Source organism: Nanorana parkeri, unplaced genomic scaffold, assembly GCF_000935625.1.
Source record: "Nanorana parkeri isolate BGI_ZX_2015 unplaced genomic scaffold, ASM93562v1 scaffold651, whole genome shotgun sequence".
In the NCBI taxonomy this organism is placed as follows: Eukaryota; Metazoa; Chordata; class Amphibia; order Anura; family Dicroglossidae; genus Nanorana; species Nanorana parkeri.
In genome coordinates this window covers 345,643-368,891 of record NW_017306919.1, presented here as the reverse complement: position 1 = coordinate 368,891, position 23,249 = coordinate 345,643, and the positions used below count along the sequence as shown (strand labels likewise).

General features: G+C 41.4%; 1 protein-coding gene across 1 annotated transcript in view; it reads right to left on the bottom strand.

The window, feature by feature from the left end:
• Nucleotides 1-23,249, bottom strand: part of LOC108792504 (piggyBac transposable element-derived protein 4-like) — a 145,155-nt gene that overhangs the window by 109,058 nt on the left and 12,848 nt on the right. Inside the window, exon 4 of the mRNA XM_018563296.1 lies at nucleotides 22,297-22,413. Coding sequence (XP_018418798.1) covers nucleotides 22,297-22,413 — 117 coding nt within the window. The remainder of the gene's footprint in view (nucleotides 1-22,296; nucleotides 22,414-23,249) is intronic.

Genomic DNA, 23,249 nt, shown 5'->3' with positions numbered 1-23,249 from the left:
CTAAAATGATACAGCTGTATTAATAGTTCATGCAGAGATGCATACATAACAGTTACAGTTATTTTAAATGGTGTGACACTTTGGGTGTCCTATGCTGAATATAAAGGTTCGCCACCGAGTCATTAGTCAAAAAGTCAGCGCACAGTTTAGAAGACATTGGTCACTTGGGGAGAAGGCATCGATAAGACAGGTTGAACGATTGTCAATTTGTACTTCACCTGGTCCACTGTGTACAGATTGTCTTGTATCATTATTTATGATCAATGTAGCAAACGTCTGACACTGGCCTCTACTCCACTGTGGCCTAGCTATGAACTAATTGTCATTAAAACACTAATGTGAATAGTAGGAATTTCACTTCTTAAAGATGCTTGGTGGGACTGAGATCTATGACTTGATGATGCCCTATTTTCAAATTCAGTAAATTTTAGCATAAGTCTTTTCATAAATGTGTTCTTTTATCCTTATTTTTAATATTGTCAATATACTGTATAATGTAATACTATTACAGTGCCCACTGGCCATTATCCTGATTAGGATTGTGCATTATCTTGATTAACTTTGTGCAACTAAAGTTACTAATAATGGAAGTCACAAGACTATAAAAATAAAGATGTCAAAAAGAAGAAACAATATGCAGATAAAAAAGCAAGTGTGCAAAAGAAATCAGTTTAACATGTTCCCATTTGTTCGCGGGGGCTCTTTAAGTGGTATCATGGGTAATATGGCAAATGCATTGAAACTGTTCCTGCACTTAATGCCAGCACTGTAGCAGAGACAGAAAAGTTTCCCTTGTGAAAGAGTGTATGTGACAAACTTGTTTACATCCTTAATTTCAGTTGTCAGTCATTTCCCTAATTGCTAAGGTACAATAACATGATAAAAGAAGGACAAAGTAAGCACAAAGTTATAAAGTTATAAATACTTTAAGAGTTCAGAAACAATCCTGCTGATAACAACACATAAACCTACATATAATCAAAGGAAAAAAGAATATGAAAGGGAACAATGTAAAGGCTAATTTTGCCTTTTAAAGAAAATAGGCCATTTGTACCTTCCCCAGAAACAAAATATATAGACACCGGCACTCCAATAGCAAATCAAATACGTCTCTTTATTGACGTATGAGCAGCATAATGTGATAGACTCAATGCGAAGTTTCGGGGTCTCGCAGGATCCCTTTCATCAGACAGAACAAGTGATCTGTCTGATGATCTGCCTCACTTGTTCTGCCTGATGTAGGGGATCCTGTGAGATCCCGAAACGATGCATTGAGTGTCTCAGGTTACGCTGCTCATACGTCAATAAACAGACATATTTGACTTGCTATTGGAGTGCTGGTGTCTATATATTTCATTTGATATTGACCACGATTGCCAACCGTCGACAGCCATAGCACCCACCCTCATTATCTTTGGAACAGCTTTCAAGTGCGATGGGTTCATGGACTTTTCCCCAGAAACCTGGCTGAAAAACTATCATAGTTATCTGTGCCCCATCCTGTCCTAATGCTACGATGCTGATTTGCATAAGGAAGTGCTTGCTCCAGTGATGATGGAGGTGAGCGTCCTAAAGACTACAGCATCCTAGCAACCAAACAGGATGGGGCACAGTTAGCTATGGGGGTGCTAATGGCCTCCAGGTATTGATATTACATTATGCAGCATCTTTGAAAGCTGCACCAAAGTATAATGTGTGTTTCTTATATAGTGACCTCAATAACTAATATTGTAGTGCATGCTGTGTGAGAACACATTTACTATTAAAATGTTTATCTTTACTGCTGGCATAATGCTATAGGTGTACATTTAACATTTTTCATAATACAGGCTGTAAAGTATGTTACAAAACATATTCTGCAGTTCATAATATTTTCATTATATGGTGTAGCTCATTGCAGTAATGTTGTATGTAAAAACTTGATGCACTCTATGAATTTGCACACTGCTAAATATTACAGCATATACATGCCCATTAATATTTAGCCACAACCTTTCAAACCACATCTATGTAGCTATGTCCATTTTTATCACAGCACTCTTAATATGGCAGCTCTTTATCATTCTAAAAAATGTTCTACCCGCTTCCTATGGTATGATGTCTCTACAGAAGAACTCTCAGCATAGCTGCCTTTATCTCAGAGAAAAGTCTATGGTTGTTCAGTATCTTTCCACAGTTTTCGCATTTTTTTTAACTGGGTAGAGAATAGAAATGTTCCAGCCAGTTATAATTAAGGTCCCTCTAATGGATCTGGCATCCTTAGCCCACACTAAAATGTTCCTGTTTATTATGGTCTCTGGCTAAAGACTCCTTTCATGGGTATACAGTTCAGGAATGATAGCTCATGTTCCTGATGATTTTAATGATCATCAAATTCTGTCTCTGTGTTCTTTGGGTACACGTAAACACTGGCCGCAGAACACAGGCCCTTGGCCCCATCCCAGAACTAGTGTGTGACAAGCTAGCCAAGAAACATCTAATCACAGCAATTTTATAAGTCTACCAGTTCTTCAGAATGTCAGCAGTGGGCAATCTGCTAACAATTCCTTTTAATTAGGAGCACAAACATGCATTTTGGAAATTGAAGCTCAGATAACAAATATAATTTCTGAGGCTTTTATTTTATGTATTTGCCAACATCCTCACCTCAGGTATGAACTCCATTTAAGTAAAGACGATACAGCATTTAAGGTTATTACCTTTTGGAAAGTTGTAAAAATAACAATCATTTTAAATTCACAATGAATGAAAAAATGGTTGGTGTCATGTCGCTGACTCTGCCAAGTGGTGTTGGACGTGGAACTATGCAGGCACCATAGTTCCAAGGTCAGTTATCCACAGCTTAAGAAACACTTACAACCTCTGGAGGAACCCTAGAGTTTCATGGAACTGTGGTTGAGAATGGCAGCTATAAGCAAACCACGGGCGATTAAAGTACTTTATTATTTGTGACTGGTAGGGATAAGTAAATGTATTGGGCCACTGTACTTGGGGTGATTACATGTGGATAATAGGTGGTATTTGCCCCATTCAGCTGCCATAAGTGTGTTTCTTGAATTCACTCTGACAAGGAAGCAGTAGCCAATCATCAGGAGTTATATGCATGGGCATTTTCTTACTGTAAAAAGTTCAATATACAAAAACAGGCTGAGCCATTATACATTAAGTACTGGGGAGAAGTGTGGGAGAAGGTAATGATTGCTTTTATATGATGGCTTTTTGGAATTCAGCTTTAGTCACAATGTAGGAGAGTAGGAGAGAAACTGCAGTACTGCTCTAAGTGTCATTTGACTAATTTATTTTTGCCAGGTTAAAAATCAAGTCATTGATACATCATTGCTCATCAAACAAAAATACATTTCAGTTGGTATTATGCAGGTTTACATTTGAAAGTCACTGGAGGGGGATTTATCAAAAAAGTAGCAGACAAAATCTGGAGCAGTTGTCCAGGCAACCAATCAGTTTATCTGTTCAGTTTGTTTAGTTGAGATTTGAAAATTAAAGAGAGAGGCTGATTGGTTTCCATGCACATCTGCTGCAGTTTTTGTCTGCTCCAGTTTTGATAAATTACCCTCATCATGTTTTCAGGAAAGGCATCCAAATGCTTATCGGTTCTGGTCCAGGCAGTACAGGCTGCAGATCCGTTAAAGCAGATAATAATCATTTAAGGAATTAAACACAACCTTCAGGGAAGGCTGTAGATTTTGCCATTTTTAAACACCAAAAAGTTGCCACAAGCTATGTACTTCCCAATATAAACTAAAAAAACATAAAAGGACGCAATCACCTGACTGTATGTTTATGCTTGCAAAGAAAAAATGTCACTTACATTAGTGTCCGAGAACTTGAGGAAAGGCGGCCTCTGATGGGGATCGAGGGGTCCAAGGAGAGAGGCTTCACTGGATGGGTGCCCAACAGGGGAAAGCCCATCCAAGCGAGCGAGTAGCTGGAACCAGAGGGAGAAGGGAAGGCTCTCACCTTGGACCCCTCGATCCCCATAAGAGGCCGCCTTTCCTCCAGTCCTCGAACACTAATGTAAGTGACATTGTTTCTTTGTGAGCATAAACATACACTCAGGTTATTGCACCCTTTTATGTTTTTTAGTTGTATCAATCACAGGTGCCTCTTCCTTCTTTAGGTCTTTAGGGCTGCATACCACATCACATCTAAAATTTACCTGAGAGCGCTGTACACTGTTTTTGTCACTTCCCATATAAAACCCGACTAAAGTCTCACACCTTTTTATGTATTTATAATCCACAGTTCTGTGTTCATGATTTTTGACTACATTTTCTTGGAAATGTTGCTTATTGCCCCCCCCCCACGTGTCATATTTCTGGAGGCCATGTCACGTACAGGTGACAAGATATTACTATTGCTTGAAACTTCCTCATGCTACCTAAGCATCAGGTATCCCATACAGCTGTCTACAGTAACAGTGAAGGAGAACCAATAATGTCACAATAAGGATAACAGATAACTCTGACCTGCAGAGAACTTAAAGGAGAACTATGGGGTGAGCGAATTACACTCACTCCCATAGTTAGAGCCGACGTGTGACACTGAAACTGTCACACGTCGGCTCTATTGATCAGGAAGTGAGCGAAAATATCCTGCTCCTCGCTCACTCCCCGATCATCTCCCTGCAGTCACTGCTCCCCGCATGTATTCCCCCCCTCCCCTCACCGATCCTCCAGTACTGACTGGAGGGATGGGTGGCGGAAAGGGGCAGGCATTGCCTCTAGATAGGCAGAGCCCGCTGTCAATCAGCCAGCGGGGTGGATCTCGATAGTATTGTCAGGATCCATCCTGGCTGCGGTGCACTCAGCAATAGCCCACAATATACTGAGTTTTGGGTCACAGGAGTACGTTAGCATATCTCCTCCTGTACCCCAAAGGGAACTATGGGGAAAAAAGATTACCCCAAAGTTCTCTTTTAATAACACTGATCTTATGAAGCTTGATGATTGCCAAGGGAACAACCAGAGAGGAGGCCCATGTTCAAGTCAGCCTTAGCATTTCACTTATGCAAGAACTTTATCTGTTATTTAGGTGGAAAGGGCCACAGTCCTCAGATTGTGTCAAATAAATAGTCAAAAATCAGACAAAGGCCTTACTCTTACCTGGGAGAGATTAGAGCAAATTTACTGATGACTGAAGTCATTGAACTTACCTTATTCTGATGATTGCAGAGCTTTTTCAGATTGTCCAACAGAGACATACAGAAGTTTCAAGAACTATTTGATCTGTTTCTTGAGCTTCTTAGGGAGGCACACACCTACCTGTCCTTAGCTACTTGGACACTGTACATGTTGCAAGCTCAGTGTTCGCAAATGAAAAGGGGGAGGTAGGGGGTAAGGGGGAGGGGGCTTGTATGGAAATGCAATGATTTATACATTTTAAGATCCTAGCCCTGAGAAACCTTATCTTCAGACCATTCATTTCAACAAGAATCTTTCCATAAGATTATATCTGTATTTAACATATTTTATGCAATTTGTTTTTTACTCGTGAAGGCCCTTGTGAAGACATCCAAAAGCCCTGAGACTACCACTGGATACCACTATCTTGGATGTGATTTTAGCAGCTCCAACAGACTCAAAGCTGTCACTCAAGTAACACTTTACAGTATTCTCATTTGCTCCTCCCCTATGTAGTGTAGTGATGTGAGCAGAGGGCAGGGATGCTGGGCCATCACAAAGAGTAATTAAACACTCCCAGAAGACGAAAGGGCTGTGACGTGCATTGATGGAGAGGGCTGAGCTAGGGATTTTACTCTTCAGGAAAGGCACACTGCAAGTGAATTAAAAAAAACATTTACGGAAAGGAACAACACTGCAAGTAAGCAATTAAAAATACTTATTTTTCAGTATTTTTCCTGCAATTGTTTTAACGTTTGTGACAGGGTCTTATTACCACTATATTGTACATTTTTAAAGCAGACCTCTACCCATATCTGTAAAATAACAACAAACACACCTTTGGAAATGTTTAGTAATGACAATCTACACACACATTCTTCTAGATCATTGCCAGCTTTGTATTCTTTGCATACCTTATTTTTCTTTTCTTTCCCATTCTTTTGACAGTGGCCATGTTTACTAAGGGCAGATTTCTAGCTCTCCTATTACTTCCTAAATTTCTGGCACATGTGACTAGGACATGTGACCATGCACATCATCTCAGGGGAGGAGAATGCCTTTCCCTGAGATCTCATGAGTTTACAGATGAGATTTCCCAGCAATGCTCTGCTGATGACAAGGCAATCCCAGTGTGCATTGCTTTGCCAAACTGAAATCATTTTGCCCTTTCAAAGCAGGAAGTGAATGCTCTGCAAATCACAGCATTTTACACCTGACATGTCTATGTTATTATTATTCATCATACATAGAGGGAAGCATTGGTAGAATTTGATTTTTGAATGTAAAGGTCCACTGTAATAATGCTACAGTGAACGTTCATCATAGGTTTTATACATTTATTTTTCATAATGTAACGTGTAGACTTTAACAATTCATCTGTGTTTTTTTTAACAGACTGTTGATGACTCTGTGTCTGCCAGCTAGTGATGATCCGTTCCCACCCACAAAATCAGTTCCCAGAAAATATCAGGAGAGACAACCCCAGACACTGCTGGACCAATAGGTAAAAAATCAATCTAAAATTAAAGCAGCAGATACACACTTGTTTGTTCTTGGGATTATTTAATCTTAACAAAAGAAAAGTGACTTAACTGAAAAAGGGTTTTATACAAGAATTTGAGAAGATAAAATACACTAAGCTGACCCAGACAAGTAAGTTTATCAGACTTATGTAATAGAGCAAACCAAAGGGAAATTCTGAACAAAAATGGAGTAACTTCCAATGACTATATGTATATGCAGTGAAATCTGTTTCCTATTGGTAACTGAATATTATCTTTCTACACATCATTATTACTCTTACTGAGCAACTTGTCAAGTGTAGTCTGTTTGCAGCTTTTTATTTAATGGTGTGTTATAGTTATTACACAATTGCTGCTGAATCTTCATGTTTTGTATCAGAACTAGTAGAAAACGATATCCCAAAATCTATACCAAATTAATCTTGGTCTCCACACTGCTAACAATCTCTCCTTACACTCAGTATAAAGCCATATCAGGGAGTGAAACACATAATGCTGTCATTAAGAAGTATGTTAGACTAAATTATGAACAAAGCTTGGAGTTGTCCACTGCCAAGATCATCATAGAACTTACTGTATGTTTTTGTCGTCTCATTATTCTGAAAGAGTCCAAAGACAACAGTGTACTAAAATTATGTAAGCACCCTTCTGCTATTCTTGTTTAGACTGCAGCACTTAAATTGACATTAACCACTTGCTGACTAGGTGTTTACACCCCCTTCCTGGCCAGGCCATTTTTCAGTATTCAGCGCTGCGGTACTTTGACTGGCATTTATTCCATCATGCAACGCTGTACTGAAATTAATTTTATACCATTTTTGGGGGACAGATAGAGCTTTCTTTTGGTGGTATTTAATCACCACTGGGGTTTTTATTTTTTTACTATATAAAGGAACAATTACTGAAAAGTTTTGACATTATGTTATAATACAATTATTATTACCCAATTTTGGGGTATAATATAAAAGACGGGGTCACATCGGGTAAATAGACACCAAACATGTCAAGCTTTAAAATTGTGCGCACCCGCAAAATCACAAAAAACTACCATACCCCAAATTGACCATGGGCGACGCTTTAAAAGCTTTTACCGCTCATCAGTTTAGTGTTATCAGTGATTAATGACCCTAGAATTATTGCTCTCACTGCAAGGTTTGCGGCAATATGTAGCATGTGCGGCGTAATGGGCGCAATCGTCGTTTTCGCACGTATGCGCATCTGGCGCATGTTTGCATGCGTGTATGTATGGGTGGGGAGTTTTTAAAAAAAAATTTTTTTTATTCTTTTGCATGTGTGACTTTAAATTTTTGTTTTTGCAACTTTAAATTTTTTTTTCCACTTAACTTTATTGCTATCACATAGGGGGATAAGAAATTCCCTATGTGATAGCAAAGAGGATGTGACAGGTCCTCTTTATGGAGACATCAGGGGTCTCCAAGACCCCTAATGTCACCTAGGGACCCCCAAAAAAGCTGATGAAGAAGAGATCTGCTTCATCAGCTTCTCTCCAGCTTCAGAAGCTGGAGAGTGCAGAAGAATGGGGAAGTAATGTAACATACATCAATTCCACATTCTAACACCAGAGAGGGGACCGGAGGGAGCTCGTCTACCGACCTCCCTCTGATCCCCTGTCACAGAACCACCATGCTGGTCCCAGGCTCGCACTGGGCACCAGCGTGACAGCGGGAGGGGGGGCCACGGAAGGAGGAGGCCTGCACGTACAGGCACCTTATGCAAGCAATCTGCCGGCTCTATAGCCGGCGGATCGCTTGTATGTACACAGGTATTGCTGCCTGTTTTTACATTTGGGCAGGTTCCGCGCGAGTGGTAGTGGGCGTGGCTGACGGGATGTTTAAATACGCCTGCTCAGATCTAGGAAGCTCTTGGCTGGCCATACTATCACAACAGACGGCCGGGAGGCGGTCAAAGTCACAAATTTTTTCCTCCCCCCCCCCCCCATGCTGCTTGAAGGATAGCTAGCAGTAGATACATACAAAAAAAAAAAAAACGTTTCATTGTAATTTAAAGAGGAAGTTCACCCTTTAGGCACCTTTAGAAATGTCCAGGAATGTCAATCTACAAACAGATATTTATATATTATTGCATACCTTATTTTTCTTTTCCTCCCCTCTCCTTGTTATTTTCACTAAGGAAAGATTAACCCCTTGCCCACCGATGATGGAAGTATTCTGTCACAATCTTTCAGTTAGTTATAGGCCGGTGACGGAATTATTCCGTCATGCGGGAAAATGTGTGCTGGTCTGTGGAGGCACCAGCACAAATGGGGTTCATGCAGTTGCTGGGTCCCTCGATGTCTGAGGCAGACCCACAACAGCAAATTAGGGGGTCCCCTCTATAGAGGACTACAAATCACAGCAAAACATTATACAGCAATGCAGAATACTACCAGCTATCAAGGACTACAAATCTCAGCAATACATTATACAGCAATGCAGAAAGGCACCTGCCATAAAGGACTACAAATCCCGGCAATACATTATAAGCAATGCAGAATACCGCCAACTATACAGGACTACAAATCCTAGCAATCCATTATATAGCAATGCAGAATACCACCAGCTATCAAGGACTACAAATCCCAGCAATACATTATAAGCAATGCAGAATACCGCCAACTATACAGGACTACAAATCCTAGCAATCCATTATACAGCAATGCAGAATACCACCAGCGATGGAGGACTACAAACCCCAGCAATACATTACACAGCAATTAAGAATACTATGGAGCTACATACTCTGTTACTCACCAGGGCTGTGCCCTCAGGAGGCTGTGCAAGGTCTGACCAGGGCTGTGCGGGGTCTCAGAACGCTGTGCAGGATTGGACCAGGGCTGTGCGGGTTCTCAGGACGCTGTGCGGAGTTTGACAAGGGCTGTGCATGGTCTCACCAGGGCTGTGTGCAGTCTCACCAGGGCTGTGCAGAGTCTCAGGAAGATGTTTGAAGTCTTACCAGGGCTGTGCAGGGTCTCACCAGGGCTGTGTGCAGCCTCACCAGGGATGTGTGTGGTCTTACCAGAGCTGTGTGCAGCCTCACCTTGGCTGCATGCGGGGCTCACCTGGGCTGAGTGTGGCATCTCACCAGACCTGCATGCCGGTCTCGCCAGGGCTGTAAGCGGGTCTCACCATGGCTGTGTGGGGCACCTCACCAGGGCTGCCTGCGAGTTTAACCAGGGTGCATGCGGGTCTCTCCGGAGCTGTGTTTGGGTCTCACCAGGGCTGTGTGTGGTGTCTCACCAGGGCTGTGTGGGAGGGTGTCACCAGGGCTGTACGGGCAGGTGCGGTTTTCACCATGGCTGGAAAGAGGACATGTGTAGACTGGCGCTATAACAGACAGCTGCTGCAGGTCTCCAGCAGGCTGCCCTGAGGTCTCCAGCAAGCACAGAACCTCATGGCAGCCACTCCTGTTTAGAAATGTAAAGCCCCAGCATAGGGGCTTAGTATCAGGGCATTTTCACAAGTACGAGTACTCATGAAAATGCCCAGTATCGGATACCAATACTGGTCTCAGTATCGGTGCATCTCTAAGAATTTACTATGAACTACTTTCTGTTAGTCACACTAATTATGTACACATTATTATTGCCAAAACTGTGAAAACTAGGGTTGCACAGATACCAAGTACAGTACTCGGTACAAGTACGAGTACATGTACCGATACTTTTGAGCTCCAAGACTACACTAGAGAAAAATTCAAAAATTAGGAGGCAGCTGTCATTTGTAAGGAGCACACGGAGCTCCCGGGATTTGTACATCTCTGTTTTAATGTATGATTTATATAAATATAAATAAAGGGATGCACCGATACCAGTTTTGCGAGTACGAGTACTGGTACTTGCCAAGTACTTACAAGTACGAGTACTGATACATTTTTGTTTATTGTCATGTGACAGTTTTTCTAAAATAATACAGACTAATGATTTCAGGACAGTGGTGGAGGGCCAGAGCCAGGTCCCAGCTGCAACCTCTGCAACCCTGATAGTTCTCATAAAAATGCCAAGTATCTGCACTGGTACTCGAAAAGTATCTGTGCATCCCTAGTGAAAACATTTGTTTGCATTTTTTTTTTACTTTTTATAAAAATAACAAGAATGTATATATGCATAGGTCACTTAAAATTAAAGCCCATTTTGTCTTTTAAAAATAGTATACAATATGTGTAGCTGCAATGAATGAGGAAGATGGAAATTATGGCTAAACAAACACATAGCAAAAATAGCAAAATTTCTCCAGTCTCCGGGAACTAAAAAAATTCTGAAGTTGTGTCACTAAGGGGTTAATCCACCCCCATTACTTCCTGGCACTCCTTTGGGTCTACCTCCTGGAACATGTCACCCCCCAGATTTTGCAGTTTACAGATGAATTTTTTTAATTAATGAATGTAAGATTTCATATCAGCAAGGGGATTAAGGTCCACTTTGAAGATAGTATTGCTTTACTAGGGTGATGACCTATCGATAAAATGTCCATTTCATAGGTGTTCCGAATAATGATTGATTAATTTTATGCTTTAGTTTATAATTACCCTTGATGTTGTACCTAAAGGGCAAAGGAAAAGGATCCTCTTAATTTGCCCAGCCCCAACAGCATTAAATCACCTTTTCTTCTCTGCCCTGGTAGCAATTAGAAATATCGAACACTTTTAGGTAAGGGGGCATGTGCCTCACTCCATTGGCCCAGCACTGTGATATGGAGTCCACAACCCTTTATACGCTCTGACAGGTTGGCCTCTTTGCTCCTGAGAGCAGAAAATCACAGAGGTTAAGAAAACTTGAGGTGGGTATATTTTGTGATACCTTTACTTTGCCCTGCATGGCAAGGTAAATGGTCACTTGTATTTTAGAACATTTTCACACATCTTATGTTATAGCAATATTAGTAAAGATGATTAGCTAAAAGATATACAGGCCCTTTAGTGCACCATTGGGTTTTGTAAATAAGCTCTTATTCTTCACTTCAAACAAGTTCTCACACAAGATATGTCATGTGCCTGCAAACAACAAGTTTACCCAAAGCCATGGTTTATTAGATAATTACATCAGTCTGATGAGCAGCAGACCTTCCTAAGCTTTTTGCCATATGTCAGCATTTTATATTTACTCTAAATATAGTAGGGTATTTGTAATTCCTGAGAAATGATTTATGTGCTATTTACCCATATCCCGTATGCTTAGAGTGCTTGGGAATCGGTTCTCATGATCCATGCCAAGAGCAGTAGCAACTACTATTTAAGCAATATTTTATATTGTGTGTTTTTCTACAACTCTTTCCTATCTTTCTTTATTGTTTGTTGTGAAGACAGAAAAATAGTCACAGCAAAATTAAGTAATGGCAAATGTTTTGTAGCTAATAAAGAATGAAGCATAAGAGGTAAATATGGCTCTTATCATAGCAGCCCGTTAAATACTAGATTTCTGCTTTTAACATGCATTAGACAATGATAGATGGACCCCTTTCTGTTAAGCATTCATGAAGCCAGCACACATACCTTTACTTAGTATCACCCTCATGTAATTCCATGTACATACACCTTAGACCAGGGGTAGGCAACCTTGGCTCTCCAGCTATGCTGAAACTACAGATCCCATCATGCATCTGCCTCTGGGAGTCATGCCTGTGGCTTGCAATGCCTTATGGGATTTGTAGTTTCAGCACGACTGGAGAGCCAAGGTTGCCTACCCCTGCCTTAGACCATGAAAGGGAGGGATTGTATTAGGAGCCAATCAGACTTTGCTACAGAGGACATGGCTTTGCAACAATCAGGCTTTGCCAGCAAGAACCAATCAGGCTTTGTTAGCAAAGGTCATGCTCAGGGATGCACCGATACCGAGGTTTTGGGCGAGTACTCATACTCGCCCAAATGCTCGGATACCTTCCCTAATACTGGAACTTCCGGTCAGACGAAATTTTCCTCTGACCAGCAGTGCCGTAGGGGAACATAGAGACAGCTTCCCAGGCAATCAGGAAGTTGGGCGGCCTCCCGGCTTCCTGATTGGCCGGGAAGCTGGCTCCATGCTGATTGGTTGTGAAGGCCGGTTCCTGGCCACTTAGCATCGAGCCACAAGCTTCCTGGCCACAAGACTGAACAACGAGAAATAAAAGAAAGAGAGGCCCCCAGACCATCACCAATAGACCACGCCATAGATACATAGGAAGGATGGACACTCTGGATAGGCGGAACTGGGCAACTGGGGAGCAATCACAAACATTGGGTGCAAGACCAAAACTTGATACTGTGGATCAAATGGAAGGCAAAACCACCTTAAATATAGATGCCTCCCATCACATGACCCTCATGGATGAAGAAGGGAGGACGGCCAGGAGGGGAGACTCACAGGCCCCGTTAGGCTCTCCGGGTCTCCTGGGTCCCCCGCCTTTTTTAGAGCCACAAGAGAAGTTGGAGCAGAAAAAAATGGGGAACCTGGACTCCTTCATACTATCAGTGGGAACGAAAAATGCTTGGAAATAATTAATCTATCAAGTCATCAAATTTCTGAGATGGAAGCGGAGGTCCTGAGGCTAGGACTAAGCTTCTGCCCCACCGAAAATATGGATATCTTTGAAGTTATAAAGGATCTCCATCTCTTCGCACGGAATTTGATGTTCTAAGTGCTTTATGACAAACATCAACCCCAGGAATCCATTGGCACTCGATATAGAATCCCTGTACAATAGCATTCCACATTCCAAGGGAATTTAAATTATTGGGGAGTTTTTGAGTGAAAGACTGCAAGCACAGTGGGCATATAACAATTTCATAATCAATCTACTACGGTATGTTCTAACAAGGAATGTCTTTATTTTTAAGGACACCTATTACCTCCATTCTCAGCCTCCTTGTTTCTCGATGTTACAATAGCCACTAAGGATGATAACTATCTAATGACAAGCCTATACCATAAAGAGACAGCAGGAAACTCCATTTAACGTGCATCCAGTGCACACCCTCGTTTTTTGAAGCAAAATCTCACCTACAGTCAGTATCTGAGACTGAAACGCAACTGCACGGTGGATGCTGACTTTCAGAGTGAAGCGAAAGCTTTACAGACTCGACTATTAGAGAGGGGTTATAGTCGCAAGGTATTTCAAAAAGCCTACAACCGAGTGCATAAGTAAGATAGGGAGCAGATATTATACGGTCGAACAAGGGAAGAAAGCACAGTAAAATCACACAAAAAGACAGTCAAAATGATAACAAAATATTCCAGACAACATGCCACAATAAGAAACTGTTTGGAGCGCCATTGGCACCTTCTAACCAATGATGACACAATCAAAAAATATATAAGGGATACCCCTGAACTAGTATTCAGAAGGGCGAGATCTATGCGTGATAGGCTGACTCACAGCCACTATACACCGAAATCCGAAGCCACAGTATGTGGAGATTTGGGCCTTCAGAAATGTGGGGGTTGTAGTTATTGTAACTTCTTTGTGGAGGGCACTACTGTTCCTCTACCTAATAAAAAACATTGGTGATTAAAACATAGTGACGTGTCAAACAAATAATGCCATTTACATGATGAGCTTCATATGTGGAGCATTCTATGTGGGTAAGACCTTCAAACAAATATGGAAGAGGGTCTACGACCACACATACCTAATTAGGAATGGGAAACTTACTACTCCCATCAGCCGGCATGTGGGATTACAACACAATTTTGATATCTCTGCCATCAAATTCTACATATTGGATCATATCCATGAGGACAAAAGAGGCGGAGACATCGACAAAAGACTACTACAGGCGGAAGCACGGTGGATTTTTAAATTGAAATCCACCGCTCCCCCAGGTTTAAATTAGGTGCTCAGTTACACTTCCTGTGAGGAACTATTGCTAAAAACAGTACTATGGATAGCTCCTACATACTTTATGAAAACGGCTGTATAGTGAAAGCCAACAATGGAAACAATTATGCCAACTCCATAGCCTACTTTATAAGAGGGACATTTTAGTAAAAAGATGATATATACTCTAAAACTTAACTATAGTTAAGTCAGGTTACCAGCCTAGCTTTGTGGTCTGGCAGAGCAGTGTAAATATCCAACTGGATAGACAAAATTACAAATCCTTGTGCAGATAAATTACCTCAAAAATGTATCTATTTCAATTGTATATTTAGATGTTTCCCTGGAGTTCTACATAAACGTGTATACTTTTTACAGCAGGCATGAAAAGAATAGAACTGTTCAGTAATTTAAAATAAACCTGAACAATCTAAGCACTAGGCATTTCAATTTAGTTTAGTTTCAAATGGATGATCGTAAAAATTTAGTTAAATTCTGACATTTGGATGCATCTGAATTTCTGAATTAGAACACAGCCGAATGCGAATAAATCTAAATGTTCATTTAACGAAAATTGGGAGCCATCTGAATTTTGTTCTAAACTAAATCGGACATGTGGCTGTTCTCTGGTCAATCAGTTTTTTAGCTGCTGGGGGCTGCATTACAGGCTCAGTCATATGACTTCCTGTTGTGGATCTTTCCGAAAAAATTTTTTTAGACGGATACGAAATCCGGATAAAGAACTGAATCGAATTTCGAATCCAAAAAAACAAAAGAAATAAAAATCCGAATTGATCCAAAATTAAACAAATTCTATGCTGGATTACATGTCTATTAAGCACCCATATGTGTCATCTAAGTCCTGTTCTAGGTTCTGAAGCCTGGAGTCTTTAGACAGCTTTGGGTGTGATGAAGCCCCCATCCCTAGGTCCAGATCTTACCCTGTAGCTCACTGATGCTCATGGTTCTCTCTTTCTTGCTCTCTCTGCTGTGGGTGCCTGCTGCTGGGTAAAAAGGCTGAGTGCTGACATAACACTAAAAGGTACAAGGGCTGCGTGTTTGATTTTGGGAACTTATTAGGTGGCACCCTGTTAGTCAGGAACTGATAAAAGGTCAGTTAGTGGCTTGGACGAGCAGATGTTTTGATGGCTTTATTCCATAGGCTTGCTGTACAAAGACCTCCTGCATTGAAACTTGACCACATTCCAATGTGACAAAGGTACACGAATCTCAGGATTGGCAAAGTAAGAATAGTGCTATTCCACACTTTTGGAAGATATGGCCATTGCTGTTGCACAGATATGATATATAAGTTGTTGTATCATGTTTCTTCATATTTATCATTCCCTGGTGTCCCATGTTATGTGGATCATCAATGTTACTATGATTTAGGTTGCTTCATACTACCATCATAGAACAGAGCCTAAGAAACATCTAGTCTTTACATTAGTGTGCTTAGTTTACCTTCCACTGACAGGTTTACCCCTGTGCAACTGGTGTGGTACATATGGATTAACAGTTCAGCTGGGGAGAGGGAAAACCAGCTATACCAGGGAGTACAGGCAAAATCTTAGCACAGTTTAGGTCAAGGGCAGACACACAAGCAGCACATGACTAGAATAGCAGGCAGAATTACAAATCAGAATCCTAGACCACCACAAAGGACCAAGAAAATATTTATGCTGGTGGACTCTTTCAGAAAATTGAGTACCGTATATTCTTTACTTGTCACATGATGCCATCACAAGCACTTTCATGAGTTCTAGTGCTGCATTCTAAATTCCACCCACCAGATGGCGTACATTTAGAAATAATGCCCTGAGGCCAGCAAAATAGAGATTGCCAATGGAGGACTTGTGTCTGCCTAGGGGAAGGTAACCCAGAAAAAGCCAGATTCGTACCCCAAGATAACTTTTCTATAGCTTCTAAGGGATGTCCCAGAGGATCTTCTTGTCTCTGCATATTTCATTTAGTTGGTAAACATTTAATAAAGTTCTACTAACTAAGTGACGTGAAGCTCTGCCTCTTTTAACCGCTCCATACAAATGGAGCAAGCATAGAAAATAGTGCTCCTACACCTATCTCTTCTTGGTAGGAGCAGTGGTTTATACATATGCTCCAGCCTATCCCAGCTGCCTGATTTGCTTGTGAAAGGTCAATTTAGCTGTGTATATACTGTAAACGTTAGCTATGATGGTCAATCACTCTGAATGTTCAGCTGACCATGATTAAAAGTTCCTCTGAGACTTCTTGCAACAACTGGTGTAGTATGAGTACAGATACTTGTGATGATTACTGTAGTAGGAATGGGTGGAGGTGAAATGTTTGGAAACATCCTTTGAGCTCAGTTCTGCAGTCTTTTGTGGGTAATCATGTGTTAATATATTGCAAATGAAGAATGTCTTGTAAACGGCAATGTCTTCACAGTTGTAGATGAATGGAGGCTCTCCAATGCATAAAGCCATTGTTAATGTAACATTGTAAAAACAAAATGGTTATTTTGATTGAATCTATTTAAAGTGTAAGTCAAGCCAAAACTTTGTGCTTGAATGGGGAAAATTGCTTCATTGCTGTTTTGAATAGAGTGGGGAAAACTTCCCTTTATTGCTGTCCGTGTCTCTGTTGCATATTTTCCCTCACTAGCTATCTGGTCAAAGCATTGCCATCATTACAGTAAGTGAGGGCAAATCTTTCTAATGGAGCCTGGCATAGCAATATAAATCTGAATTTTATTCCATCCCTATTTTATCAACAATAAAAAAAAAAAAATCCTTTGGCTGGACACTTTAAGGGATGCAGTGACCTTGTTTTTTTTTTTATTAAAACACTTTTTTTATTAAAACACTATGACTGGTTAGGTGAATTAATAGTGAAGAATGCAATGCTCTGTATTGAAGTCATTGTAATGGGATTGAAGGGGATTTTTGTACATTCTAGAAAATCAAAAAATCACATTCATATGTTGGAATACGTTTTCAAGTGTATGTATTGTTCCACTGCATTTTCATGTGTTCTCTCTCCATCTTCTGATGTTGCAGAACTGGAACAAACGTACAGTTAATGAAAGTCAGAGAAGTGTCATGTTTCCACATTTCTATACTTGTTTTAAATCAGTGGGGTTGATTTACTAAAGGCAAAAAAGGCTGTTCACATTACAAGGGAATTTGCTCTTTGCAGGGGAAGTTTCCCCTTAGACAAAATTACAGATCCTTGTGCAGAAAAATTACCTCAAAAATATATCTATTTCAATTGTATATTTAGTTGTTTCCCTGGAGTTCTACATAAACGTGTATACTTTTTACAGCAGGCATGAAAAGAATAGAACTGTTCAGTAATTTAAAATAAACCTGAACAATCTAAGCACTAGGCATTTCAATTTAGTTTAGTTTCAAATGGATGATCGTAAAAATTTAGTTAAATTCTGACATTTGGATGCATCTGAATTTCTGAATTAGAACACAGCCGAATGCGAATAAATCTAAATGTTCATTTAACGAAAATTGGGAGCCATCTGAATTTTGTTCTAAACTAAATCGGACATGTGGCTGTTCTCTGGTCAATCAGTTTTTTAGCTGCTGGGGGCTGCATTACAGGCTCGGTCATATGACTTCCTGTTGTGGATCTTTCCGAAACAAAAATTTAGACGGATACGAAATCCGGAAAAAGAACTGAATCGAATTTCGAATCCAAAAAACAAAAGAAATAAAAATCCGAATTGATCCAAAATTAAACAAATTCTATGCTGGATTACATGTCTATTAAGCACCCATATGTGTCATCTAAGTCCTGTTCTAGGTTCTGAAGCCTGGAGTCTTTAGACAGCTTTGGGTGTGATGAAGCCCCCATCCCTAGGTCCAGATCTTACCCTGTAGCTCACTGATGCTCATGGTTCTCTCTTTCTTGCTCTCTCTGCTGTGGGTGCCTTCTTCTGATGTTGCAGAACTGGAACAAACGTACAGTTAATGAAAGTCAGAGAAGTGTCATGTTTCCACATTTCTATACTTGTTTTAAATCAGTGGGGTTGATTTACTAAAGGCAAAAAAGGCTGTTCACATTACAAGGGAATTTGCTCTTTGCAGGGGAAGTTTCCCCTTAGTTTAGTGAATGTGGTGAAACTCTTCTGACTTTCATCACCCAAACATGTGCATTAGTTTTTGTGGTTTCCTTGCACATGATTGGGATTCTTTGCACAGTGAATTTAACTACATTTACTAAGCTAAGGGAAACTTCCATTGCAAAGTGCAAAAACCCATATGAGACCCCTGCCTAGGATAAGGGTCTGGCATTGATTTTGTGGGGACCACACTTCTTTTTTTTACTTTTTTACATTTATCTAACTATTTAATTTTGTGAGACTGGAGTGCCCTGTAATTTTACATACTTTTAAAGGGGCGGTGACTGAAAAAAGGTTGAGAAAGTAGAAACCTTGGTATTAAACAAACGTGTCTGCAAAATGTCTGCACAAACCACAAGCAAGTTACAAGTTGAAGTGTGAACATCCTCTGTCTATTTAGGTACAGAAAGACATGTAAAAGAGAGGGCAATGTATACCACAAAAGAGGACAGTGTGAACAGTGGAAAAAAATTAATTAAAGATGACCTTTTATTATGATCACATTGAAATATGCCGCCTGTAAATAAGATTCTATCTCAACTTAAAATAAACACCACAAGACTTTATACACTATTTAACCCCTTCATGACTGAGGCCTTTTTTTTCCATTTTTTACACCCATGTTATATTCCACATTTTAGGCCTGAAATATAATTAAAACCCCCAAACACTATATATTTTCTGAGAGCCAAGACCCAATAGAATAAAATGGTGGCAGTTGCAAATTTTTATGTTGCACAATATTAGTGCAACTCCTTATCAAATTCCAAACTTTAGTGGAAAATGTACTTAAATGCCCCAAAACACAATAGACACCACTTTAAAAGCCCCCACAGGTTATCAGTATAGAGATACCATAAAATACTGGCCCTAGAATTATTGCTCTCACTTTGGCGTGCGCGGCGATACCTAACATGTGTAGCGCGTTTTCATACGTAGGCACACCCGGCACGTGTTTACGTGGCGACGCGTGTGCTTGCGGGGGCGGGGACTTTAAAAAAATGTTTTTTATTATTTTTAGATTTATTTTATGCAATGTTAATTTTAAAAACTGTTATATTAATTTTTTTTACTTTAATTTCTATCACATAGTGGGGCTTACAAGCCGATGGTGGTGACAGGTACTCTTTAAGGTGATGCTGGGGGTCCAAAAGACCCCCAGTGTCCCATTTACACTCCAAATAAGCTATTGAAGTGCAGATCGCACTTCAGTAGCTTATAGCTGGGCTTCAGGAGCCCAGAACTGACAGCTATGGGACCGGAAGTGATGCAATCTGCATTGCTCCCGGTCCCATAGAACGGGGAGGGGATCGCCGAACGGAGGTTCGTTAATCTCCTCCCCGCTGACACCAGAGAAGCCGGTCCCGGGCCTATAGGAGGGGCAACGGAGCCCGGGATGCACGGCGGGGGTGTCGGGCGGGGGGGACCCCTTTACCGGGCCGTAGAACCAATCTGGCTGAGTCGCCAGAATCACTTCTATTGTAAAGCCGACAGTCGGGTTTACAAGTTTAAACAGAGTTTAAACAGCCCCGACGTTGTTAGTCGTTAGGGATTAATGTGCATAATATGTTATTATATCTCCTTTGTTTATCTTTAAAACTGGACTCCATGCACAATAACATCCATATACTGTAAATATATTCCTCAGTCATTACAAAGGATATAAATCCACTTTGTGTGCACCAAATGCCTTTGCAGTCCCAGGTATTAGCTTAAAAAAGCAGCCCTGGCACCATCACTGTGATGTACATAGTCTGCAGTGAGCTGAGACTGCTCCCCCACAACAGTCTGCCTGCAGAAAACTACAGTAGGGGGCAGATACAAGACCAGTCACCCTGTATAACGAGAAGAAACAGCAGTGCCTGGTCTATATTACAGGAAGTTCCTGCACAGAGGCAAAGTGTCACCCTGGATTACTGCACAAATCTGGAAGAAATACACACTTCACACCAAGATTCAAACAAGAATACACATGCCTCTTCTATTCAAACAATATTTTCTAAGCTTAGAGTTCAGCCTTAATAATAAAATGCATGATGTTCATAGCAGCTACATTTAGTTGCTGTATAAGACAACAAAATGTGTAAAGAATAGGTGCACTTTTTGCTCCTCTTCTCTGACCTAAGCCAGCTCACCCTTCCCCTCCCCAGACACACACCTTGATCTGGAAGCAGAAGCCTCATCTGTTTGTTTATATGCTGTTGCGAATCTCCAGTTCCACCACATCCCAAAGGTGCTCTATTGGATTGAGATCTGGTGACTGTGGAGGCCATTGAGTAGAGTGAACTCATTGTCATGATTAAGAAACCAGTTTGAGATTATGTGAACTTTGTGACATGGTGCCTTACGCTGCTGGAAGTAGCCATCAGAAGATGGGTACACTGTAGTCATAAAGGGATGGACATGGTCAGCAATAATACTTAGGTAGGCCGTGGTGTTTAAACGATGCTCAATTGGTACCAAGGGGCCCAAAGTGTGCCAAGAAAATATCCCCCACACCATTACACCACCACCAACCTGAACCATTGATACAAGGCAGGATGGACCAATGCTTTCATGTTGTTTGCAGCAAATTCTGACCCTACCATCTGAATGTCGCACCTGAAATCGAGACTCATCAGACCAGACAAAGTTTTTTAAATCTTCTACAGTATTGTCCAATTTTGGTGAGTCTGTGCGAATTGTAGCCTCTCGTTTCCTGTTCTTAGCTGACAGGAGTGGCACCCGGTGTGGTCTTCTGCTGCTGTAGCCCATCTGATTCAAGGTTCGACATGTTCTGCGTTCAGAGATGGTATTCTGCATACCTCGGATGTAACGAGTGGTCATTTGAGTTACTGTTGCCCTTCTATCATCTCGAACCAGTCTGCCCATTCTCCTCTGACCTCTTACATCAACAAGGCATTTTCGTCCACACAACTGCCGCTCACTGGATATTTTCTCTTTTTCAGACCCTAGAGATGGTTGTGCGTGAAAATCCCAGTAGATCAGCAGTTTTTGAAATACTCAAACCAGCCCGTCTGGCACCAAAAACCATGCCACGTTCAAAGTCACTTAAATCCCCTTTCCTCCCCATTCTGATGCTCTGTTTGAACTTCAGCAAGTCTTCTCCACATCTAGATGCCTAAATGCATTGCGTTGCTGCCATGTGATTGGCTAATTAGCAATTTGTGTTACCAAGCAATTGAACAGGTGTACCTAATAAAGTGGCCGGTGAGTGTGTATACTGTATATATTTTGGATTCCCTCTAGATTTTCCATATATAGCCCTTCTCTACATATTCCTTTTTCTACAGTAGGTAGGGCTGTATAAAATAAAATAAAAGGAAAAAAACAGACATTCTCATAATAGCTAAAGTAGATAGGTAGTCCTGAGAAAGCACATGCAAAGGTCTCACAACTAGTATCCATTGGAGAAAAAGAGTACCAGTAATGGAAATAAATGAATTCATTTTTATTGTTAAAAAAAGTTTGACCACCATTGTAAAAAAAACGGACGGACGGCAAGCTCCTATTAGCGAGGCGCTGTAAATATACTGCTTTTTTTTCTGCTCGTGCACGAGCAGAAGAAACTGCAAGCTGTACACAGCCAGTAATAGGTGTTATACATACAAGCAATCAGTGGCTCTATAGCCGTCCGATGGCTTGTATGTGCGGCCCTGCACTGTGCGCTCTCACCCCCCTGCATCGCCGCCCCCCTCCAAAGCCCTTACCTTCCATCCCGGGCTCCGCTGTCCCCTCTGCGGGCCCGGGACCGGCTCGGGCGGGTGTCAGCAGGATGATGGGAGGGAGATCACCATCTTCCTCCTTGTTGATCTCCTCTCTGATCTCTGAATGCGGAAATTATGTATATTGCATCACTTCCGCATTCAGCTGTCATTTCTCTGGCTGCTATGGCCAGAGAAGAAGCTGGTGAAGCAGATCTAGGGTTGCCACCTTTTCTTCAAGCGAAACCCGAACACTCTAGCGACGCGCAAACATTTTTCGGGGAGAATGAGTCGTGGCTTATTCATAAGTCAATAGTGCCACGCATTCATATGTAAATATCACAGTTGAGACTATTTTCAGTGGGGGGCCAGTAGCCCCTATCTTAATTTTGGTTGCCCCTATCTGCCTGACATCTTGTGTCCGGGTTTCTGCTGCCATGAAACCTGGACACAGCATTCAAAACCCGAACTGTCCAGGTGAATCCTGGACAGGTGGCAACCCTAAGCAGATCTCTGCTTCATCAGCTTCTTTGGGGGTCCCCAGGTAACATTAGGGGTCTTAGATACCCCTAATGTCTGCATAAAGAGGACCTCTCAGTGTGCCTGTGCTATCACATAGGAGGATTGTAGCCCCCTATGTGATGGCAATAACATTAAAGGGGTTATTCACAAAGCTGCCAAAGGCAGCCGAGTGAATAACCCAGCCAAAGTGAAGTGAGCCAAACAATGTTCGGCTGTTCACTCCGGCTCAGTGCGGCTGCACTTCGGCTGCACTTCAGCCGAGCCGAAGTGCTGAAGGACTTCGACTCTGCCGATCCAACATCTGGATCGGCTGAGCCGAAGCTCCGGCAGCTCACTCGCTGCCATTCGCCCCTATTCACATAGGGGCCGAATAGCAGAGTGAATAGCCAAATGTCGCCCCGCTTCGGCTGACACTTCGGCTCAGACGAGCCGAAGCA